General features: G+C 46.2%; 2 protein-coding genes across 2 annotated transcripts in view; one reads left to right on the top strand and one right to left on the bottom strand.

Moving 5' to 3' along the window:
• Window positions 1-9,692, bottom strand: part of LOC141047282 (uncharacterized) — a 48,137-nt gene extending 38,445 nt beyond the window's left edge. Inside the window, exons 1-5 of the mRNA XM_073542312.1 lie at window positions 9,541-9,692; window positions 8,218-8,367; window positions 7,909-8,088; window positions 7,702-7,825; window positions 7,521-7,618 (exon numbers count right to left, since the gene is read on the bottom strand). Coding sequence (XP_073398413.1) covers window positions 7,521-7,618; window positions 7,702-7,825; window positions 7,909-8,088; window positions 8,218-8,295 — 480 coding nt within the window. The 5' untranslated portion in view covers window positions 8,296-8,367; window positions 9,541-9,692. The remainder of the gene's footprint in view (window positions 1-7,520; window positions 7,619-7,701; window positions 7,826-7,908; window positions 8,089-8,217; window positions 8,368-9,540) is intronic.
• LOC141047339 (uncharacterized) overlaps window positions 1-19,639 on the top strand; it is a 944,519-nt gene that overhangs the window by 407,345 nt on the left and 517,535 nt on the right.

Genomic DNA, 19,639 nt, shown 5'->3' with positions numbered 1-19,639 from the left:
GTTAGGGCTGAGATTAGGGTTAGGGGTGTGTTGGGGTTAGGGTTGGAGTTAGAATTGGGGGTTTCCACTGTTTGGGCACATCAGGGGCTCTCCAAATGCAACATGGCGTCGGATCTCAATTCCAGCCAATTCTGCATTGAAAAAGTCAAATGGTGCTCCTTCCATTCCAAGCTCTGCCATGCGCCCAAACAGTGTTTTACCCCCACATATAGGGTATCTGCCTACTCAGGACAAATTGCAAAACAACTTTTGGGTCCAATTTCTCCTGGTACCCTTAGGAAAATAAAAAACTGGGGGCAAAAATATTTTTGTGGAAATACATGATTTTTTTATTTTCACGCCCAGGCGTTATAAACTTCTGTGAAGCCCTTGGGGGTTCAAAGTGCTCACCACACATCTAGACAAGTTCCGTGGGGGGGTCTAGTTTCCAAAATGGGGTCACTTGTGGGGAGTTTCAATAGTTTAGGTACATCAGGGGCTCTCCAAAAGCAACATGACACCCGCAGACCATTCCATCAAAGTCTGCATACCAAAACGTCACTACTTCCCTTCAGAGCCCTGACGTGTGCCCATACAGTAGTTTTCTCCCACATATGAGGCATCAGCGTACTCAGGACAAATTGGACAACAACTTTTGGGGTCCAATTTCTCCTGGTACCCTTGGGAAAATAAAAAAATTGGTGACTAAAAGATCATGTTTGTGGAAAAAATACGATTTTTTTTATTTTCATGCCCAGGCATTATAAACTTATGTGAAGCAAAGTTCTCACCACACATCTAGATAAGTTCCTTGGGGGGTCTAGTTTCCAAAATGGTGTCATTTGTGGGGGGTTTCCACTGTTTAGGTACATCAGGGGCTCTCTAAACGCGACATGGCGTTCGATCTGAATTCCAGCCAATTTTGCATTGAAAAAGTCAAGCGGCGCTCCTCCCCTTCTGAGCTCTGCTATGCGCCGAAACAGTGGTTCCCCCCACATATCAGGTATCAGCGTACTCAGGACAAATTGGACAATAACTTTTGCAGTCCAATTTCTCCTGTTACCCTTGGTAAAATAAAAAAAATTGAACCTGAAGTATTTTTTTGTGAAAAAAAGTTAAATGTTCATTTTTTTTTTTTTTAAATATTCAAAAAATTCCTGTGACGCACCTAAAGGGTTAATAAACTTCTTGAATGTGGTTTTCAGCACCTAAAGGGGTGCAGTTTAGAATGGTGTCACTTTTGGGTATTTTCTATCATATAGACCCCGCAAAGTGGCTTCAAAAGAGATGTGGTCCGTAAAAATAAAATGGTGTTGCAAAAATGAGAAATCGCTGGTCAACTTTTAACCCTTATAACTTCCTAACAAAAAAAACAAACTTTTGGCTCCAAAATTGTGCTGATGTAAAGTAAACATGCGGGAAATGTTACTTATCCAGTTTTTTGTGTGCTGTATCTCTGTGATTTAAAGGCATAAAAATTCAAATTTGGAAAATTGCGACATTTTCAAAATTTTCACCAAATTTCCGATTTTTTCACAAATAAACGCAAGTTATTTGAATGAAATTTTACCACTAACATGAAGGAAGTACAATATGTCACGAGAAAACAATGTCAGAATCACCAGGATCCATGGAAGCGTTTCAGCTATTACCTCATAAAGGGACAGTTGTCAGAATTGTAAAAATTGGCCCAGTCATGAACGTGCAAACCACCCTTGGGGCTTAAGGGGTTAATTTATAACATTGAAAGATAGAATATCAAAAATAAAATCAAGAACATCACATTGTATAAATTTGCATTTTGCAGTGAGGAATAAGTATTTGATCCCTCTGGCAAGCAAGATTTAATACTTGGTGGCAAAACCCTTATTGGCAAGCACAGCAGTCAGACATTTTTGTAGTTGATGATGAGGTTTGCGCACATGTCAGGAGGAATTTTGGTCCACTCCTCTTTGCAGATCATCTCTAAATCATTAAGATTTTGAGGCTGTCGCTTGGCAACTCGAAGCTTCAACTTCCTCCATAAGTTTTCTATGGGACTAAGGACTATGACCTTAATTTGCTTCTTTAGAGACACTCCTTTGCTGCCTTGGCTGTATGTTTTGGGTTATTGTTTTGTTGGAAGACTCAGCCACAACCCATTTTTAACGTCCTGGCGGTGGGAAGGAGGTTGTCACTCAGGATTTTACAGTACATGGCTCCATCCATTATCCCATTGATGCGGTGAAGTAGTTCTGTGTCCTTAGAGAAACATCTCCAAAACATAATATTTCCACCTCCATGCTTGACAGTGGGGACGGTGTTTTTAGGGTCATAGGCAACATTTCTCTTCCTTTAAACACGGCGACTAGAGTTAATGCCAAAGAGCTCAATTTTTGTCTCCTCTGACCACAGTACCTTCTCCCAATCACTCACAGAATCATCCAGGTGTTCATTGGCAAACTTCAGATGGGCCTGTGTATGTGCCTTCTTAAGTAGGGGGACCTTGTGGGCACTGCAGGATTTTAAACCTTTACGGCGTAATGTGTTAGAAAGTTTTCTTGGTGACTGTGGTCCCAGCTGCCTTGAGATCATTAATAAGTTCCCCCATGTAGTTTTAGGCTGATCTCTCATCTTCCTCACGATCAAGGATACCCCACGAGGTGAGATTTTGCATGGTGCCCCAGATAGTTGTCGATTGGGGGGGGGGGTTACTTTCCAAAATGGCGTCACTTGTGGTGGGTTTCCACTGTTTAGGCACATCAGGGGCTCTCCAAACGCGACATGGCGTCCAATCTCAATTCCAGACAATTTTGCATTGAAAAGTCAAATGGCGCTCCTTCCCTTCTGAGCTCTGCCATGCACCCAAACAGTGGTTTACCTGCATATATGGGGTATCAGAGTACTCAAATTGTGCAACAACTTTTGGGGTCCAATTTCTCCTGGTAACCTTGGTAAAATCAAACAAATTGGATCTGAAGTAAAGGTTTTGTGAAGAAAAAAAAAGTTAAATGTTCCTTTTTATTTATTTATTTTTTTTAAAAAAACAATATTCCAAAAATTCTTGTGAAGCACCTGAAGGGTTAATAAGCTTCTTGAATATGGTTTTGAGCACCTTGAGGGGGTGCAGTTTTTAGAATGGTGTTACTTTTGGATACCATACAAGACATTAGTCAGACAGCAGCATAATCATTTGCTGACTATATATACACCTGGTCACAAGCATGAATAATCTCAGCATCCACAGAATTTATGGGGCGTATGTGTATAAACAAAGTCACATTATTCAGAACGCCCTCTCAATTATGAACATTCTCTTGTAGAAGTTTCATTGCGACAAACAATAGAAAAAGGAACGGTCTCACCCGATATATAGATCAATTGTGAACCCCATCCTCCTAGCACATCCCGCGACCCAACACGTTTCGTCTTAGACTCATCAGGGGAGTGATCAGTGAACAGAATGAGTACATGCCGCTTGGAATATACCTGATGGAGAAGCTGCTTGTATATTATCGTGAAAAGCGTGCACTTCAATAGACCACTTCCAGTTCATGATAATGACCTGTCCTACCATGGACGTCATACATCCGGCTATTGAACTGCAAATGGAGCACGGGCGACATTCTACGCATGGGCGCTAGTGTAAGAACTGAAGATCCGGTATGTGGACCGCAAAGTGCCATATTGCGCGTTCTGATATTCATACACTAGTCCTGTGCGTTCACAAATCTATCTCAAAACTTGCACGGATCTAGGGGTACAGCTAGGATACTATGCTTAGAGACGCAAACATCACTTTGAGGGTCATTTATCACAAACCCGTATTAGGATGGGATCCCATTAGCGTTACGTGCAGGACTGATTCTATGGCACGATATCTATAGAGGAGGCATCATTGAAGATCAGGATTAGCTAGTACAGTAAAGGCAAACGCACCAGTTTAGAGGAAAATTCAAAAAAACATTTTTAGTAAAAATTTTGGGAAAACTCCAGTATCATAAGTCTAAAGGTGAGTATATAATTGGATGGTTTTATGTAAACTCGCACGTACATACACGGGTGAGAAACCCCAGTTGGCGATGAAAGAGAAAAAAATAGACGTGATTTAAAGCCTAATCATACCCTGGGATACCCCATTATTGCTGTCCCTACCACCTCACGTGGATGTTGGCATCCTAAAACCTGCGCAGCGGTGCCCCCACTTGAAGTCGGCTAACCCTTACTAACTAGCCCTGATAAACCCTACTCTTTTAGAGAAAGCAGAAGGACAGAAGGTCATTAAGTCCTTTTGGGTAGGTGGTTTGGAGCCAGAATATCCACTCTGCTTCCTTCTGTAGGATCATCTTGTCCCAGTTACCACCTCGTGGTAGGGCAATGATTCTGTCAAAGCCCATAAATTATATTGGCATTACCTTGATGACCATTATTTATATGGCTGGCAATGGCTGTCTCTCTTATTGACTATGTCTCTTAAGTGTTCGTCAACACTACGTCTAAATTCTCGTTTTTCCTACACATTCACATGTAGCTTAATAAACAACTCCCTCAGTACGGCAATTGATAAAGTGTCTTATGTCATACTTTCTTCCTGTGTTGTTACTCACAAAGGATTTTCCAACTATAATAGACTTACAAGATTTACGTTTGCCACATTGGTAACATCCTTTAGGTTGTCTGTCAAGCCAGGGCTGGCGAATCAAAAAAGTGGCTGTGAACCAATCTATCTCTGAGAGACCGGTTCTTCTGGAAGGTTATAGAGGGAGAGGGGCCAACTGCTTCCCTGATGTCAGAATCCATTTGTAGAATTGGCCAATGGCGTTCAAGAATTTCTCTCAGGCCTTCTGCCCCATTGGAGAATTTAATAATGTGGGAAATGTTATTATTAACTATTTTGTGTGCCATATCTCTGTTTTAAGGGTATGAAAATTCAAAGTTTGGAAATTGCGATATTTTCAAAGTTTTTGCCAAATTTCCATTTTTTTTTTACAAATTATCGCAAGTCGTATCAAAGAAATTTTACCACTAACATGAAGTACAATATGTCATGAGAAAACAATGTCAGAATCACTGGGATCCATGAAAGCGTTCCAGCGTTATTACCTCATAAGGGGACCATGGTCAGAATTGTAAAAATTGGCCCGATCATTAACGTGCAAACCATCCTTGGGGATAAAGAGGTTAACGCAGGTAACCAGTTCGTTAGGAGTGTCAAATTGGTCTGTAGGAGCCAGAACTCTTAATGGTCGGCAGGGAATCAAATACTTATTATTCACTGTAAAATGCAAATAATTTACACAATGTGATTTGCTCACTACTTTCAAGGCCACACTCGCTGCAGCAAAACAAACCTACTTCTCAGCTCTCGTATCCTCCCCGTCTCACAACCCTAAACAGTTATTCAACACCTTCAATTCTCTCCTCCGCCCCCCAGCACCTCCTCCCTCTCCACTCATCTCAGCTGAAGACTTTGCCTCATTTTTCAAGGAGAAGATTGATATCAGAGGCAGTTTTGGTCAACAACCCCCAGTGCCCTTCCTCCTACCTGCCCTCCTCCCCCAAAACCAACTTCTCCACCATTACAGAAGATCGACTCTTCTCTCACTACCTGTGCACTTGACCCGATGCCATCCCACTTCATCCCAAACCTCACCACAGTCTTCATCCCAACCCTAACCCATCTCTTCAACCTATCACTAACAACTGGTGTTTTCCCCTCAAGCTTTAAACATGCCTCAATCACACCTATCCTCAAAAAGCCCTCTCTTGACCCATCCTCTGTATCTAGCTATTGCCCTATATCACTTCTCCCCTATGCCTCAAAACTACTGGAACAACACGTCCATCTTGAACTATCCTCCCACCTCTCTTCTTGCTCCCTCCTTGACCGCTTGCAATCCGGCTTCCGGCCACACCACTCCACTGAAACTGCCCTAAGGTCACCAATGACCTACTAGCCGCCAAGGCCACGCGACACTACTCTGTCCTCCTCCTCCTGGACCTGTCCTCTGCCTTTGACACAGTGGACCATTCCCTATTACTACAGACCCTCTCATCTCTTGGTATCACAGACTTGGCCCTATCTTGGATTGCGTCATACCTAGCAGATCGGACATTCAGCGTCTCCCATTCGCACATCACCTCCTCACCGCGCCCCCTATCCGTCAGAGTCCTGCAAGATTCAGTCCTAGGGCCCCTGCTCTTCTCCGTTTACACCTTCGGCCTCGGACAGCTCATAGAATCTCATGGCTTTCAGTATCATCTCTATGCTGATGACACACAGATCTACATCTCTGGACCAGATATCACCTCCCTACTAAACAGAATCCCTCCATGTCTGTCTGCTATTTCATCCTTCTTCTCCGCTAGATTTCTAAAACTTAATATGGACAAAACAGAATTAATCATTTTTCGCCCATCTCACGTGACCCCACCAACAGACCTATCCATTAAAGTAAACGGCTGCCCACTCTCTCCAGTCCCACAAGCTCGCTGCCTCGGGGTTATCCTTGACACTGATCTCTCCTTCAAACCACATATCCAAGCCCTTTCTGCTTCCTGCTGACTTCAACTCAAAAATATTTCACGGATCCGTACATTCCTCAACCAAGAATCTGGAAAAACCCTAGTCCATGCCCTCATCATCTCCCGCCTTGACTACTGCAACCTCCTGCTTTGTGGCCTCCCCTCTAACACTCTCGCACCCCTCCAATCTATTCTTAACTCTGCTGCCCGACTAATCCACCTGTCCCCCCGTTATTCCCCGGCCTCTCCCCTCTGTCAATCCCTGCACTGGCTCCCCATTACCCAAAGACTCCAGTTCAAAACCCTAACCATGACATACAAAGCCATCCACAACCTGAGTCCTCCGTACATCTGTGACCTAGTCTCCCGGTACTTACCTGCACGAAACCTCCGATCCTCACAAGATCTCCTTCTGTACTCCCCTCTTATCTCCTCTTCCCACAATCGCATACAAGATTTCTCCTGCGCATCCCCTCTACTCTGGAACTCTCTACCACAACATATCAGACGCTCGCCTACCATGGAAACCTTAAAAAAAGAACTTGAAGACCTACCTCTTCCGACAAGCCTACAACTTGCAGTAACCACCGATCCACCAAACCTCTGCACGATCAGCTCTACCCTCGCCTACTGTATCCTCACCCATCCCGTTGTAGATTGTGAACCCTCACGGGCAGGGTCCTCTCTCATCCTGTACCAGTCGTGACTTGTATTGTTTAAGATTACTGTACTTGTATGTATTATGTATACCCCTCCTCACATGTATAGCGCCATGGAATAAATGGCGCTATAATAAATAATAATAAGCTAGATTTTATTTTTGATATTCTCTCTCTCAATGTTAAAACTAACCTACCCTTAAAATGATAACCTGTTCATGTCTTTGTTAGTGGGCAAACTTACAAAAATCAGCAAGGGATCAAATACTTATTTCCTTCACTGTATAATACTGGTAGATAAAACAAGACTGAGCACAAGACCTTCGCAAACATCTACATATAATAGGGGAGATCTCATGACAACTTCTCTCCATCTACCTGATGATCCTGAGGAACATTGGGATCTTCTTGGTTACAGTCCTTTGGAAGAAGAGGACGGGGACATCTCTCTGGTGTTGTCCTCTTACTGGATAGATCTGTAGGAAACACATACAGGGACTGAATTCATTCTTTACATACAGATAATTATAGGCCGTGTGTATTTAGTCCTGTCTATTACCTGGTGATGTGAGGGGCTGGGGAACCTCCATCATGACGTCCTTGTACAGATCTTTGTGTCCTTCTAAATACCCCCACTCCTCCATGGAGAAATAGACAGCGACATCCTGACACCTTATAGGAACCTGACACATACAATGATACCATCATCCCCCCGATCCCTTCATAGCGTTACTGTATAATGTCCCAGCATTCCCAGCAGTGTCACCTCTCCAGTCAGCAGCTCAATCATCTTGTAGGTGAGTTCCAGGATCTTCTGGTCCTTCATGTCCTCATGGATCATGGGGAGCGGTGGAGGCTCCGTGATTGGGCTCAGGGGTCTTCCCCATCCCTCAGACACAGGGTCCTGACAGCGCTCACTAGAGGTCCTCTTCACTACTGTGTAATCCTGTTTATGGAGAGACACATTAATAAATCTCACTACAGACATTTCCAGAGTCCTCACCTCTCCAGTTCTGTCCATCTGTTATTCCCATAGATAAGAATGATGTAATGTGACGTCATCAGAATCTCTCACCTCTCCAGTAAGCCGGAAGAGGATCTCTAGGGTGAGGTGTAATATCCTCTCCGCCATCTTGTCTCTGTCCATATCCATCTTTGATGGGTAATTCAGGAAAATTCTCTCATGTAGAAGGTCTTCACTGAGAGGATCCGATATTGTAGAGACCTGAATGAGAGATGAGCCGATGTAACATCATAAAATCCTGTGTAATAATACAATTACTGGAGATAATAAGGGAAACATATGAGGAGATTTATTATTTTACAGTATTTAGTTTCCATCTTTACATCTACTAATAAAACCTATATATTTAGGCCACAGACAACAAGCAGTTTCTCCCTCGGAGTCGGCAGCTGAATACGTTCCTCATAGACTCATCTTCCATAACGCTAATTCTCGTCTCATTTACCGACACTGGAATCGGCATTAGCAATACTGCAGGAGATATTCATTACACGGGACAGGAGAAATAACTACTTCATGATGAGGACGACATCTTCATCTTCTACTACGGCTCTAGGAACACATTTGGCCAGAGTCCGTCACTGACTCCATCCCCACCGGCCGTCTATATGAAGGTTTCCAGTCTTCCCCGCACTGTAATCTTCTATCACGTTAGATCTCAGGTCTGAGTCACACACAGAAGATTGAGGCTTTTATAAAAGATTTTTGTAACAACACAAAGACAAATTCTCCATGTACAGAGTTTATTTTTCTCTGGATACGACGGCTCTTTTTTTTCCAGCATTTTTGCTTTGGCGTCTATATATTACATGAAAAATACAAAAAAAATAAAAAATAAAATTGGGGATGGAGATACTGTGGAACATAATTCTGTGTGTGGGAACCAAGAAAGGGGCTCTATGGCATTAAGTATGGGGAAGAGGGAGAACTGATTATCTCCTGGTTTGGGTGGAAACATATTGTGTGTGGAGGATGGCGATACTGGGGGAACATTATACTGTATATGGGGGTCAAGTAAGAGGCCCTGTACTAGGAGAGTAATACAGGTTTCCTTGGTTCCCGTCTCTCATAGTTGGGTCGTTTGTATCTATCAGCAGAAAAGGAACAAAACCATTGTGATTCTTATAAGGAGACAACACAGAACCCCCTAAATATAACATTTTATACCAACCCCACAATCTGTGACTCTTCAGGGTAAATCGCTCTCTCACCATTGGATTAGAGCTGATACTATGAAGCTAAAGAGACTAAACAGACTTTCTGTCACCTCCATAAAGGGGCACTTTTCCATGTTTGACAGAACTGTCCGAGGATTATTAGAGGTGACAGTTTCCCCCAATTAGAAGGGACCCCTGTGGATATTGGGGTCTTTACCTGCTACAGTCCAGGTGTGGAGCCTCCACCCGCAGAGCCGCACTCCACATAGAGAATAATGGAGCCTCCAGCACCGACCTCCACCCGCAGAGCCGCACTCCACATAGAGAATAATGGAGCCTCCAGCACCGACCTCCACCCGCAGAGCCGCACTCCACATAGAGAATAATGGAGCCTCCAGCACCGACCTCCACCCACAGAGCCGCACTCCACATAGAGAATAATGGAGCCTCCAGCACCTACCTCCACCCGCAGAGCCGCACTCCACATAGAGAATAATGGAGCCTCCAGCACCGACCTCCACCCGCAGAGCCGCACTCCACATAGAGAATAATGGAGCCTCCAGCACCTACCTCCACCCGCACTCCACATAGAGAATAATGGAGCCTCCAGCACCGACCTCCACCCACAGAGCCGCACTCCACATAGAGAATAATGGAGCCTCCAGCACCGACCTCCACCCGCAGAGCCTCACTCCACCTAGAGAATAATGGAGCCTCCGGCACCGACCTCCACCCGCAGAGCCACACTCCACATAGAGAATAATGGAGCCTCCAGCACCGACCTCCACCCGCAGAGCCGCACTCCACATAGAGAATAATGGAGCCTCCAGCACCTACCTCCACCCGCACTCCACATAGAGAATAATGGAGCCTCCAGCACCGACCTCCACCCGCAGAGCCGCACTCCACATAGAGAATAATGGAGCCTCCAGCACCGACCTCCACCCGCAGAGCCGCACTCCACATATATGGCTGCTCTGTGCGCACAGGACCTGTGATGAGGTCACAGGAGGGGAGGAGTCAGGAGTCACATGATCAGGGGCCTCAGTGTATGCAGGACGCCGCTGTGCTGGTTGTCATGGTGCTGGATGAGGGGAGTTATGTGTGGGGAGACTCAGGAGGGGTTTACAGGATGGATATAGCAGAACCATGTGTGTATGAGGTGTACAGAGCGGAGCCGCGTGTGTACGAGGTGTACGGAGCGGAGCCGCGTGTGTACGAGGTGTACGGAGCGGAGCCGCGTGTGTACGAGGTGTACGGAGCGGAGCCGCGTGTGTACGAGGTGTACGGAGCGGAGCCGCGTGTGTACTAGGTGTACGGAGCCGTGTGTGTACGAGGTGTACGGAGCGGAGCCGCGTGTGTACGAGGTGTACGGAGCGGAGCCGCGTGTGTACGAGGTGTACGGAGCGGAGCCGCGTGTGTACGAGGTGTACGGAGCGGAGCCGCGTGTGTACGAGGTGTATGGTGCGGAGCCGTGTGTGTACGAGATGTACGGAGCGGAGCCGTGTGTGTACGAGGTGTACGGAGCGGAGCCGTGTGTGTACGAGGTGTACGGAGCGGAGCCGTGTGTGTACGAGGTGTATGGAGCGGAGTCGTGTGTGTACGAGGTATATGGTGCGGAGCCATGTGTGTACGAGGTGCACGGAGTAGAGCTGTGTGTGCGAGGTGTACGGAGCGGAGCCGTGTGTGTACGAGGTGTACGGAGCGGAGCCGTGTGTGTACGAGGTGTATGGAGCGGAGTCGTGTGTGTACGAGGTATATGGTGCGGAGCCATGTGTGTACGAGGTGCACGGAGTAGAGCTGTGTGTGCGAGGTGTACGGAGCGGAGCCACGTGTGTACGAGGTGTATGGATCGGAGCCGCATGGGTACGAGGTGTGAGGCACTGACAGATGTCATATGTGAGGGTCGCTATGTGTACCCCAGAAAGCGTATTGAGGCCGCTGGAGTGCATTGCAGTCACAGATATACAGTTGTGCTCAAAAGTTTACATACCCCAGCAGAATGTTTGCTTTCTTGGCCTTTTCTCAGAGAATATGAATGATGATAACACCAAAACTTTTTCCCCACTCATGGTTAGTGGTTGGGTGAAGCCATTTATTGTCAAACTACTGTGCTTTCTCTTTTTAAATCATAATGTCAACCCTAAACACCCAAATGACCCTCATCATAAGTTCACATCCCCTGGTGATTTTGGCCTGATAACATGCACAGAGGTTAACACAAATGGGTTTGAATGGCTACTAAAGGTAATATCCTCACCTGTAACCTGTTTGCTTCTAATCAGTGAAAGCTGAGTGAGTTTCTGGGATCCAGACAGACTCTTGCATCTTTCATCCAGCCACTGATGTTTCTGGATTGTGAGTCATGGGGAAAGCAAAAGAATTGCCACCAGATCTACAGGAAAAGATAGTTGAACTGTATAAAACAGGAAAAGGATACAAAAAGCTATCCAAGGAATTGATAATGCCAGTCAGGAGCGTTCAAACTGTAATTAGCTACAAAGGCACAGGAAACTTGGTCAAAGTTGAAGGAATGAATGCAGCACATTTTCAGCATATACTGGAGGCAAATTTGTAATCATCAGCTCGGAAGCTGCGCATGGGATGTACTTGGAAGTTCCAACATGACAAAGATTCAAAACACAAGGCTATGTCAACCTTTTATTGGCTACAGCAGAACAAAGTGAAAGTTCTGGAGTGGCCATCTCAGGCTCCTGACCTCAATATCATTGAGCCACTCTGGGGAGATCTCAAGCGCACAGTTCCTGCTAGACAGCACAGGAATTTATAGGAATTGGGGGCTTTTTGCCAAAAAGAGTGGGCAGCTTTACCATCTGAGAAAATAAAGAACCTCATCCACAACTACCACAAAAGACTTCAAGCTGTCATTGATGTTAGAGGGGGCAATGCATGGTATTAAGAAATGGGGTTTGTGAACTTTTAATCAGGGTCATTTGGATGTTTTGGGTTGTCATTATGACTTAAAAAGTAGTTTGACAATAAATAATAATCTTTATATAGCGCTAACATATTCTAAATTCCCTATCAGTATGTCTTTGGAATGTGGGAGGAAACCCGCACAAAAATGGGGAGAACATACAAAACTCCTTGCAGATGTTGTCCTTGGTGGGACTTGAACCCAGGACTCCAGCACTGCAAGGCTGCAGTGCTATCCACTGAGCCACCGTGCTTCACCCAACCACAAACTATGACTGGAGAAAAAGTTTTGGTTTCATCATTCATGTTCTCTGAAAAAAGATCAAGAAAGCAAAAATTCTGCCGGGGTATGTAAGCTTTTGAACTCAACTGTAGCTGTGGTTGCAGTGCAAAATAAGTATGTTTGGTCTTGGGCAAGCTATTTGCCCAAGGCAGACTTTAGAAAACCTGGCATGGGCTTTTATTTTTGGAGCGAACTACAGGATGGTAGTGGGGCCATTCGCTTCCTCCAGGCCGGGTCTTACAAGTGGCCCCATGGCCACAGATTCCATTTAAAAACCCTGCAGCAGAGGGTTGAGTGCATGGGCAGACCGGGGCCCAGAGGCACCAGGGAGCCCCTGCAGGACGGCTAATGATGAAGGCAATCTGGCCGGTTTCTCTGGGCCGGAGGGTCCGGGGGGGCCCTTGGCCAGATTACCCTCATGTGCGGAGGGCAGGGAGCATTCCCAGCAGCTCTGCTGCCTGCAAGAGAAAAATAGCAGGGGCGGAGCTGCAAGGATCCATCCTGCTTCCTGCCCGGCACCCACATTTTCTGTCTCTGCCACAGAGAGCAGCGCCGCTGGATGACATCATCATTCAGCGGCCGCTGTGCCAGAGCAAGGAAGCACGGGAGCCGGTGATGCTGCAGACAGGTGAGAGGTGCTCTGTGTGTATGTATATGTGTGTGTGTGTAGGTGGAGGAGACGGGAATGATGGGGGTGATGGGGAGAAGGCTATGATGGGGAGAAGGCAATGATGGGAGTGATGGGGAGAAGGCAATTGTAACGAATGGAAGCGGAGGCAGAGATGGTGAAGTTCACATCCGTTTTATATTTTTAGAATGGAACCTCGTGTCAAATTAGTACTATAGGTTCTATGGAACTCTGTGGCATGGGTCAGAGAAGACAAACACAGTATATGTTCAAAGGTTCAGTATTGTATTGTAGCAACAGGTCTCAGTACTATGCAGATGTAGTTCAGGGTATTATAGTAAACAAGCTTCAGTATTGCACGGTACGTAGATATAAGTTCTGGCAACAGGTAAAGTCTGTACGAACCAACTGGCGAGAGTCTGAGGTCCAGGCACACACAGTCCTGAGACTGGACCGGGCTCCAAGCGGAGAGCAGGCCGCAGAGATGACAGAAGCAGAGCAGATCCGGACAGTAGAGGCGGTCAGGCAGGACGGCAGGTAAGTAACAAACGGGGAATCCCGAGGTTTAGAAGCAGGCACAATGCAAGTTCTCCAAGCTTGACAGCAGGTGAAGATCCAGATACACAGGCACAGGTATAATGTGCAGAGTTCCTTTAGTACACAGCAGGCAGGAAACAGGAAAAGTCAAACAGGAACAAGATGGCCCCTTGTGAAGCTACTCACTCCATCTTTGATAAGGGCAAAATTAAGGGCAAAGTCAGGCAGAACAGAAACATGGCTCAGAACCTCACACCATTCCCTCCTTCAAGGATGTCCTCTGGACGACCTTAGATCTGGTTTACTGGGGTATCGGCTATGGAACTGTTGGATCAGATGGGGAGCTCGAATGTTCTCCTGAGGTTCCCAGGAATTCTCCTCCGATGGGTAACCCTGCCATTTCACCAAGTATTGAAGTTTTCTCCTATGGATCCGAGAGTCGATGATCCCTTCCACAATAAATTCTTCTTGCCCGTCAATGAGAACCGGACCAGGTGGAATGGGTGTACGTCCGGGAAAAGGATTCGGTACTACTGGTTTAAGCAGGGAGACATGAAAAACAGGGTGTATTTTCAAAGATGTAGGCAATTTAAGACTGCAGGCTACGGGGCTTACTATGTTGTTGATTTTGTATGGGCCAACATATTTCTGTCCCAACTTAGATGTCGGAATCCTTAATTTTAAATTTTTTGTCGAAAGCCAGACCATGTCTCCTACCTTGTATGTTGGTGCTGGTTTACGGTACTTGTCTGCAGCCTTCTTGTATCTCTCCTGAGCTGTAGCCAGCGTTTGTTTCAAGGACTCTAAATTCTGTTGTAAATACGTAATTCGGTCAGCTGCTGCGGGTACGGACGTGTCTATCAGGAGTCGAGGGAGAATGCTGGGATGATACCCCTTATTAGCAAAGAAAGGAGACTGCTTGGTGGAGGCACTCTGCAAGTTGTTATACGTGAATTCGGCCATCGGGAGTAAGTTTACCCAATCATCTTGTAAGTGGCATACGTAGCAACGCAAGTACTGCTCCAAGGTTTGATTAGTCCGTTCTGTTTGTCCGTTAGACTGCGGATGGAAAGCAGATGATAGATTTACCTTGATGTCCAGGGCGGCACAGAAGCTTCTCCAAAATCTTGAGGTAAATTGGACCCCTCGATCTGATATCACTTCGTCAGGAACTCCATGTAGCCGAAAAACATTTTGTACGATGAGGTCCGCTCAGGGCCGGCGTTAGGGGCAGGCAGACCAGGCAGCTGCCTAGGGCCCCTACTCCTCCAGGGGCCCCCAGCCAGCAGCACATCACACAGCCGCTTTGGGGCCCCTGTGAGGCAGGAGGGCCTGCCTGCTCCCAGCGCCGACTCCCGCCACCGCCACATTGAAGGAGGCAGTGATGGAGGAGAGAGCGTCAGCTGACGCTCCCTCTCCCTTCATTCCCCGTTCTGCCTCTGACACAGCGGGGGCGCGATTATGTCATCGCGCTCTCACTGTGTGTCAGACAGAGCAGGAGGAGACAGGAGCAGCCAGTAGTGCAGGCACTAGGAGAAGGTGAGGAGTTTTTTTTTTTTTTTTTTTTAAATCAGTGTGAGTACTGGACTGTGGGGCCACTCTGGGGGGGCCATATACCATGCTCGGCTGTATCATACCATGCTGGGGGGGCTATATGCCATGCTGGGCTGTATTATACCATGCTCGGCTGTATCATACCATACTGGGGGGGCTATATACCATGCTGGGCCGTATTGTACCATGCTGGGCTGTATTACACCATTCTGGGGGGGCTATACACCATGCTGGGCTGTATTATACCATTCTGGGGGGCTATATACCGTGCTGGGCTGTATTATACTATGCTGGGCTGTATTATACCATTCTGGGGGGACTATATACCATGCTGGGCTGTATTATACCGTGCTGGGCTGTATTATACCATTCTGGGGGGGCTATATACCGTGCTGGGCTGTATTATACCATTCTGGGGGGAGGCTATATACCATGCTGAGCTGTATTATACCGTGCTGGGCTGTATTATACCATTCTGGGGGGGGACTATATACCATGCTGGGCTGTATTATACCGTGCTGGGCTGTATTATACCATTCTGGGGGGGCTATATACCATGCTGGGCTGTATTATACCATTCTGGGGGGGCTATATACCATGCTGGACTGTATTATACTATGCTGGGCTGTATTATAGCATTCTGGGGGGGCTATATACCATGCTGGGCTGTATTATACCATGCTGCGCTGTATTATACCATTCTGGGGGGCTACAGTATATACAGTACCTTGCTGGGCTGTATTATATCGTGCTGGGCTGTATTATACCATTTTGGGGGGCTATATACCATGCTGGGCTGTATTATACCATTCTGGGGGGCTATATACCATGCTGGGCTGTATTATACCATGCTGAGCTGTATTACAGCATTCTGGGTGGGGGGGCTGTATACCATGCTGGGCTGTATTACACCATTCTGGGGGGCTATGTACCATGCAGGGCTGTATTATACCATTCTGGGGGGCTATATACCATGCTGGGCTGTATTAGACCATGCTGGACTGTATTATACCATTCTGGGGGGGCTATATACCATGCTGGGCTGTATTATACCTTGGTGGGCTGTATTATACAGCCCACCATGGTATACAGCCCAGCATGGTATACAGCCTGTATACCATGGTGGGCTGTATTATACCATAGTGGGCTGTATCATACTATACATATGGGGGGTGGGGCTGCATTATATTCTATGGGGGGGTTACATTATATTCTGTGGAGTGGCTGCATTATACTCTGGGGTAGCTGCATTATTCTCTAAGGAGTGGCTGCATTATACTATAAGAGGGGGGCTGCATTATAGTATATGTGGGCTGCATTATACTGTATCGAGGACTATGGGGAATACATTATATGAAGAACTATGGGGTGCATTATGCTATGGGAAGTGAATTGTACTACATGGGCGACTGTGGCGGTGCATTATACTATATGGAGAACTATGAAGAGTGTATTATACTATATGGAGGACTGAGCAGTGTATTTTATTATATGGAGGGCTATGAGGAGTGTATTATACTATATGGAGGACTGAGGAGTGTATTATACTAAATGGAGGGCTATGGGGCAGATTATATTATATGGAGGACTATGGGGTGTAAACTGTAGATGTGCTGCTGATAACATGATACTCTATGGTGATCTGTTAGGGTGTGTGCACACGTTGCGGATTAGTCTGCGGCTCTTTCTACAGAGAATCCATATCTCTTGGCAGAAACCGCAGGGTAACACACATGCATTTTTCCTGCGGATTCCTAGCATGTGTACAGCGGATTTGATGCAGGTTCTAGTGCGGTTTGGCAGTGCGGATGAGAGAGAGATTGATTTGTATGTCCTGTAACGTACACTGCAGCTGTGGTTCCGCAAAAAAGAAGTAACATGCTGCGGAAAATAAACCACAGCAAATCTGCCCGGAATTTTCCGCAGCATGTGCATGGCGGATTTGGTTTTCCATAGGTTTACATGGTACTGTAAACCGCCTGAAAATGGCTGCGGATCTGCAGGACCAAATCCGCTGCGGATCCGCAGCAAAAACCGCAACGTGTGCACACACCCTTAGTGATCCATTAGTGATCGTTCTGTTCCCATCATTCTTTCTCAGACGGTAGAAAGAGGCCGGGAAAAAAGTGTTGAACGACTTCTTCAATTTTGTCGATCACACTCATTTAGCGGCCTGAACTCAGCGCATGTAAATACAATCGAAATGCTTCTGTGTGATGTGCAATATGTTAGCATTTGGGGCCCCATTTTAAACTTTGCCTAGGGCCCCACTTTACCTAAAACCGGCCCTGGGTCCGCTGTCTGTTTGGCTGTCGGGAGACCGATACAGGGAATGAAATGGGCAGCCTTGGTCAAACGGTCGATCACTACTAGGATAGTGTTTTTCCCCTTAGACGTAGGCAACTCTACAATAAAATCCATTGAAATAGACCCCCAGGGGCGAGATGGAATAGGGAGGGGTTGTAGCAGTCCCGCAGGTGAGGAGCGGGGAACCTTTGATCTTGCACATACCTCACATGACGAGATGTAATGCTGAACGTCTCTCCGGTAGGTCGGCCACCAAAAGAAGCGAGACAAGAATTCCTGGGTCTTCTGGACTCCTCTATGACCGACGATCTTTGAGTCATGTATTAATTTTAGTACACTTAGTCTGACCGCTTCTGGAATATACAGGCGTTGTCCCTGAAACCAAAGTCTGTTTTTCAATGTTAGGTTTACCTGATTGGGGGGTCGGATCAGTAGTGGGTCTCCAGTGTAGGCTTCCTTAATGCTTGTTAATAGATCTTGATTGTGTAACACCCCCATGAAGTTTGTTTCTGAGAGTATGGTCCTCGATGGTAATACTGGAGTTACGTTACCTGAGTGAATCCTAGATAGTGCATCGGCCTTCCCATTACGAGAGCCTGGCCTGTAGGAAACAATGAAGTCGAACTGATTAAGGAATAAAGTCCATCGGGCCTGTCTGGGCTTTAGACACCTTGCCGATCTCATGAATTCAAGGTTCCGATGGTCCGTAAGTACGACAATCTGGTGAGATGCTCCTTGCAGTAGATGCCTCCATTCCTTGAATGCAGTTATAATGGCCAATAGCTCTTTATTTCCGACATCATAATTCTTCTCTGCGGGCGATAATTTCTGTGAAAGAAAGGCACAAGGATGTAAAAGATCTTTCTCACCTGTTCTTTGCGAGAGAATGGCCCCTATCGCACAGTCGGAAGCGTCTACTTCCATTATGAAAGCTCGATCCGGATCCGGGTGTACGAGGATCGGGGCTGATGTAAATTTAGCTTTCAATTTGGAAAATGCCGTCTGCGCTTGCGGTGACCAGACAAATGGTATCTTCTTCCGGGTCAATTGGGTGATGGGTATGACGATCTCCGAAAAATGTTTAATGAATCGTCTGTAAAAATTGGCGAATCCAATAAATCGTTGTACTTCCTTCACGGACTTGGGAATTGGCCACTCCTGGATGGCTTGAGTTTTACTGGCATCCATGCTGAGACCCTGAGGAGAGATAACATACCCCAAGAATTGGATTTCCGTTTTGTGGAACTCACATTTCTCTAGCTTGATATACAAGTGATTCTGCCGTAGGTGATCCAAGACTACTCTCACGTGCTGCTGATGCTCCTTGATGTTGCTGGAAAAGATTAAAATGTCATCCAAATAAACAACAACAAAAATATCGAGTATGTCCCTGAAAATGTAATTCACCAAGTGTTGAAACGTAGCTGGCGCATTACGGAGACCAAAAGACATGACGAGGTACTCAAAATGTCCATAGCGGGACCGGAAGGCTGTCTTCCACTCGTCACCGGGACGGATCTGTACTAGATTGTATGCTCCACGGAGATCTAATTTCGTGAAGATTTTAGAGTGTCGCACCCTTTCCAGTAATTCGGGAATTAATGGAAGTGGATAGGAGTTCCTGATCGTAATTTTGTTGAGCTCTCGGTAATCAATACATGGGTGGAGTGAGCCATCCTTCTTTTTCATGAAGAAGATCGGGGCACCCGCCGGGGAGGAGGATGGTCGTATAAATCCCTTGGCTAGATTTTCATTGATGTACTCCTTGAGGGCTTTTAATTCTGGCCCAGCCAAAGGGTAAATGTTACCGAATGGAATCGCGGCACCAGGTAGCAGTTCCACGGGGCAATCGTACGGCCGATGTGGAGGCAATTTGTCTGCATTTTTCTTGTCACATACATCGATGAAATCCTGATACTCTATTGGTAGATTTAAGTCAACGGAGCATGCTGACCCAACTAAAGCTGGTTCCTTCGATGATATCTGTCTTCTAGGAAACTGTATTTCCTTCGTCTCCCAATTGATAGTAGGGTTTTGCAGTCGTAGCCATGGTAATCCTAGGATTATGGG

Source organism: Dendrobates tinctorius, unplaced genomic scaffold (assembly GCF_039654945.1).
Source record: "Dendrobates tinctorius isolate UK_male_01 unplaced genomic scaffold, ASM3965494v1 ptg000126l, whole genome shotgun sequence".
Classification (NCBI taxonomy): domain Eukaryota; kingdom Metazoa; phylum Chordata; class Amphibia; order Anura; family Dendrobatidae; genus Dendrobates; species Dendrobates tinctorius.
This window is presented reverse-complemented; position numbering and strand designations above follow the sequence as displayed.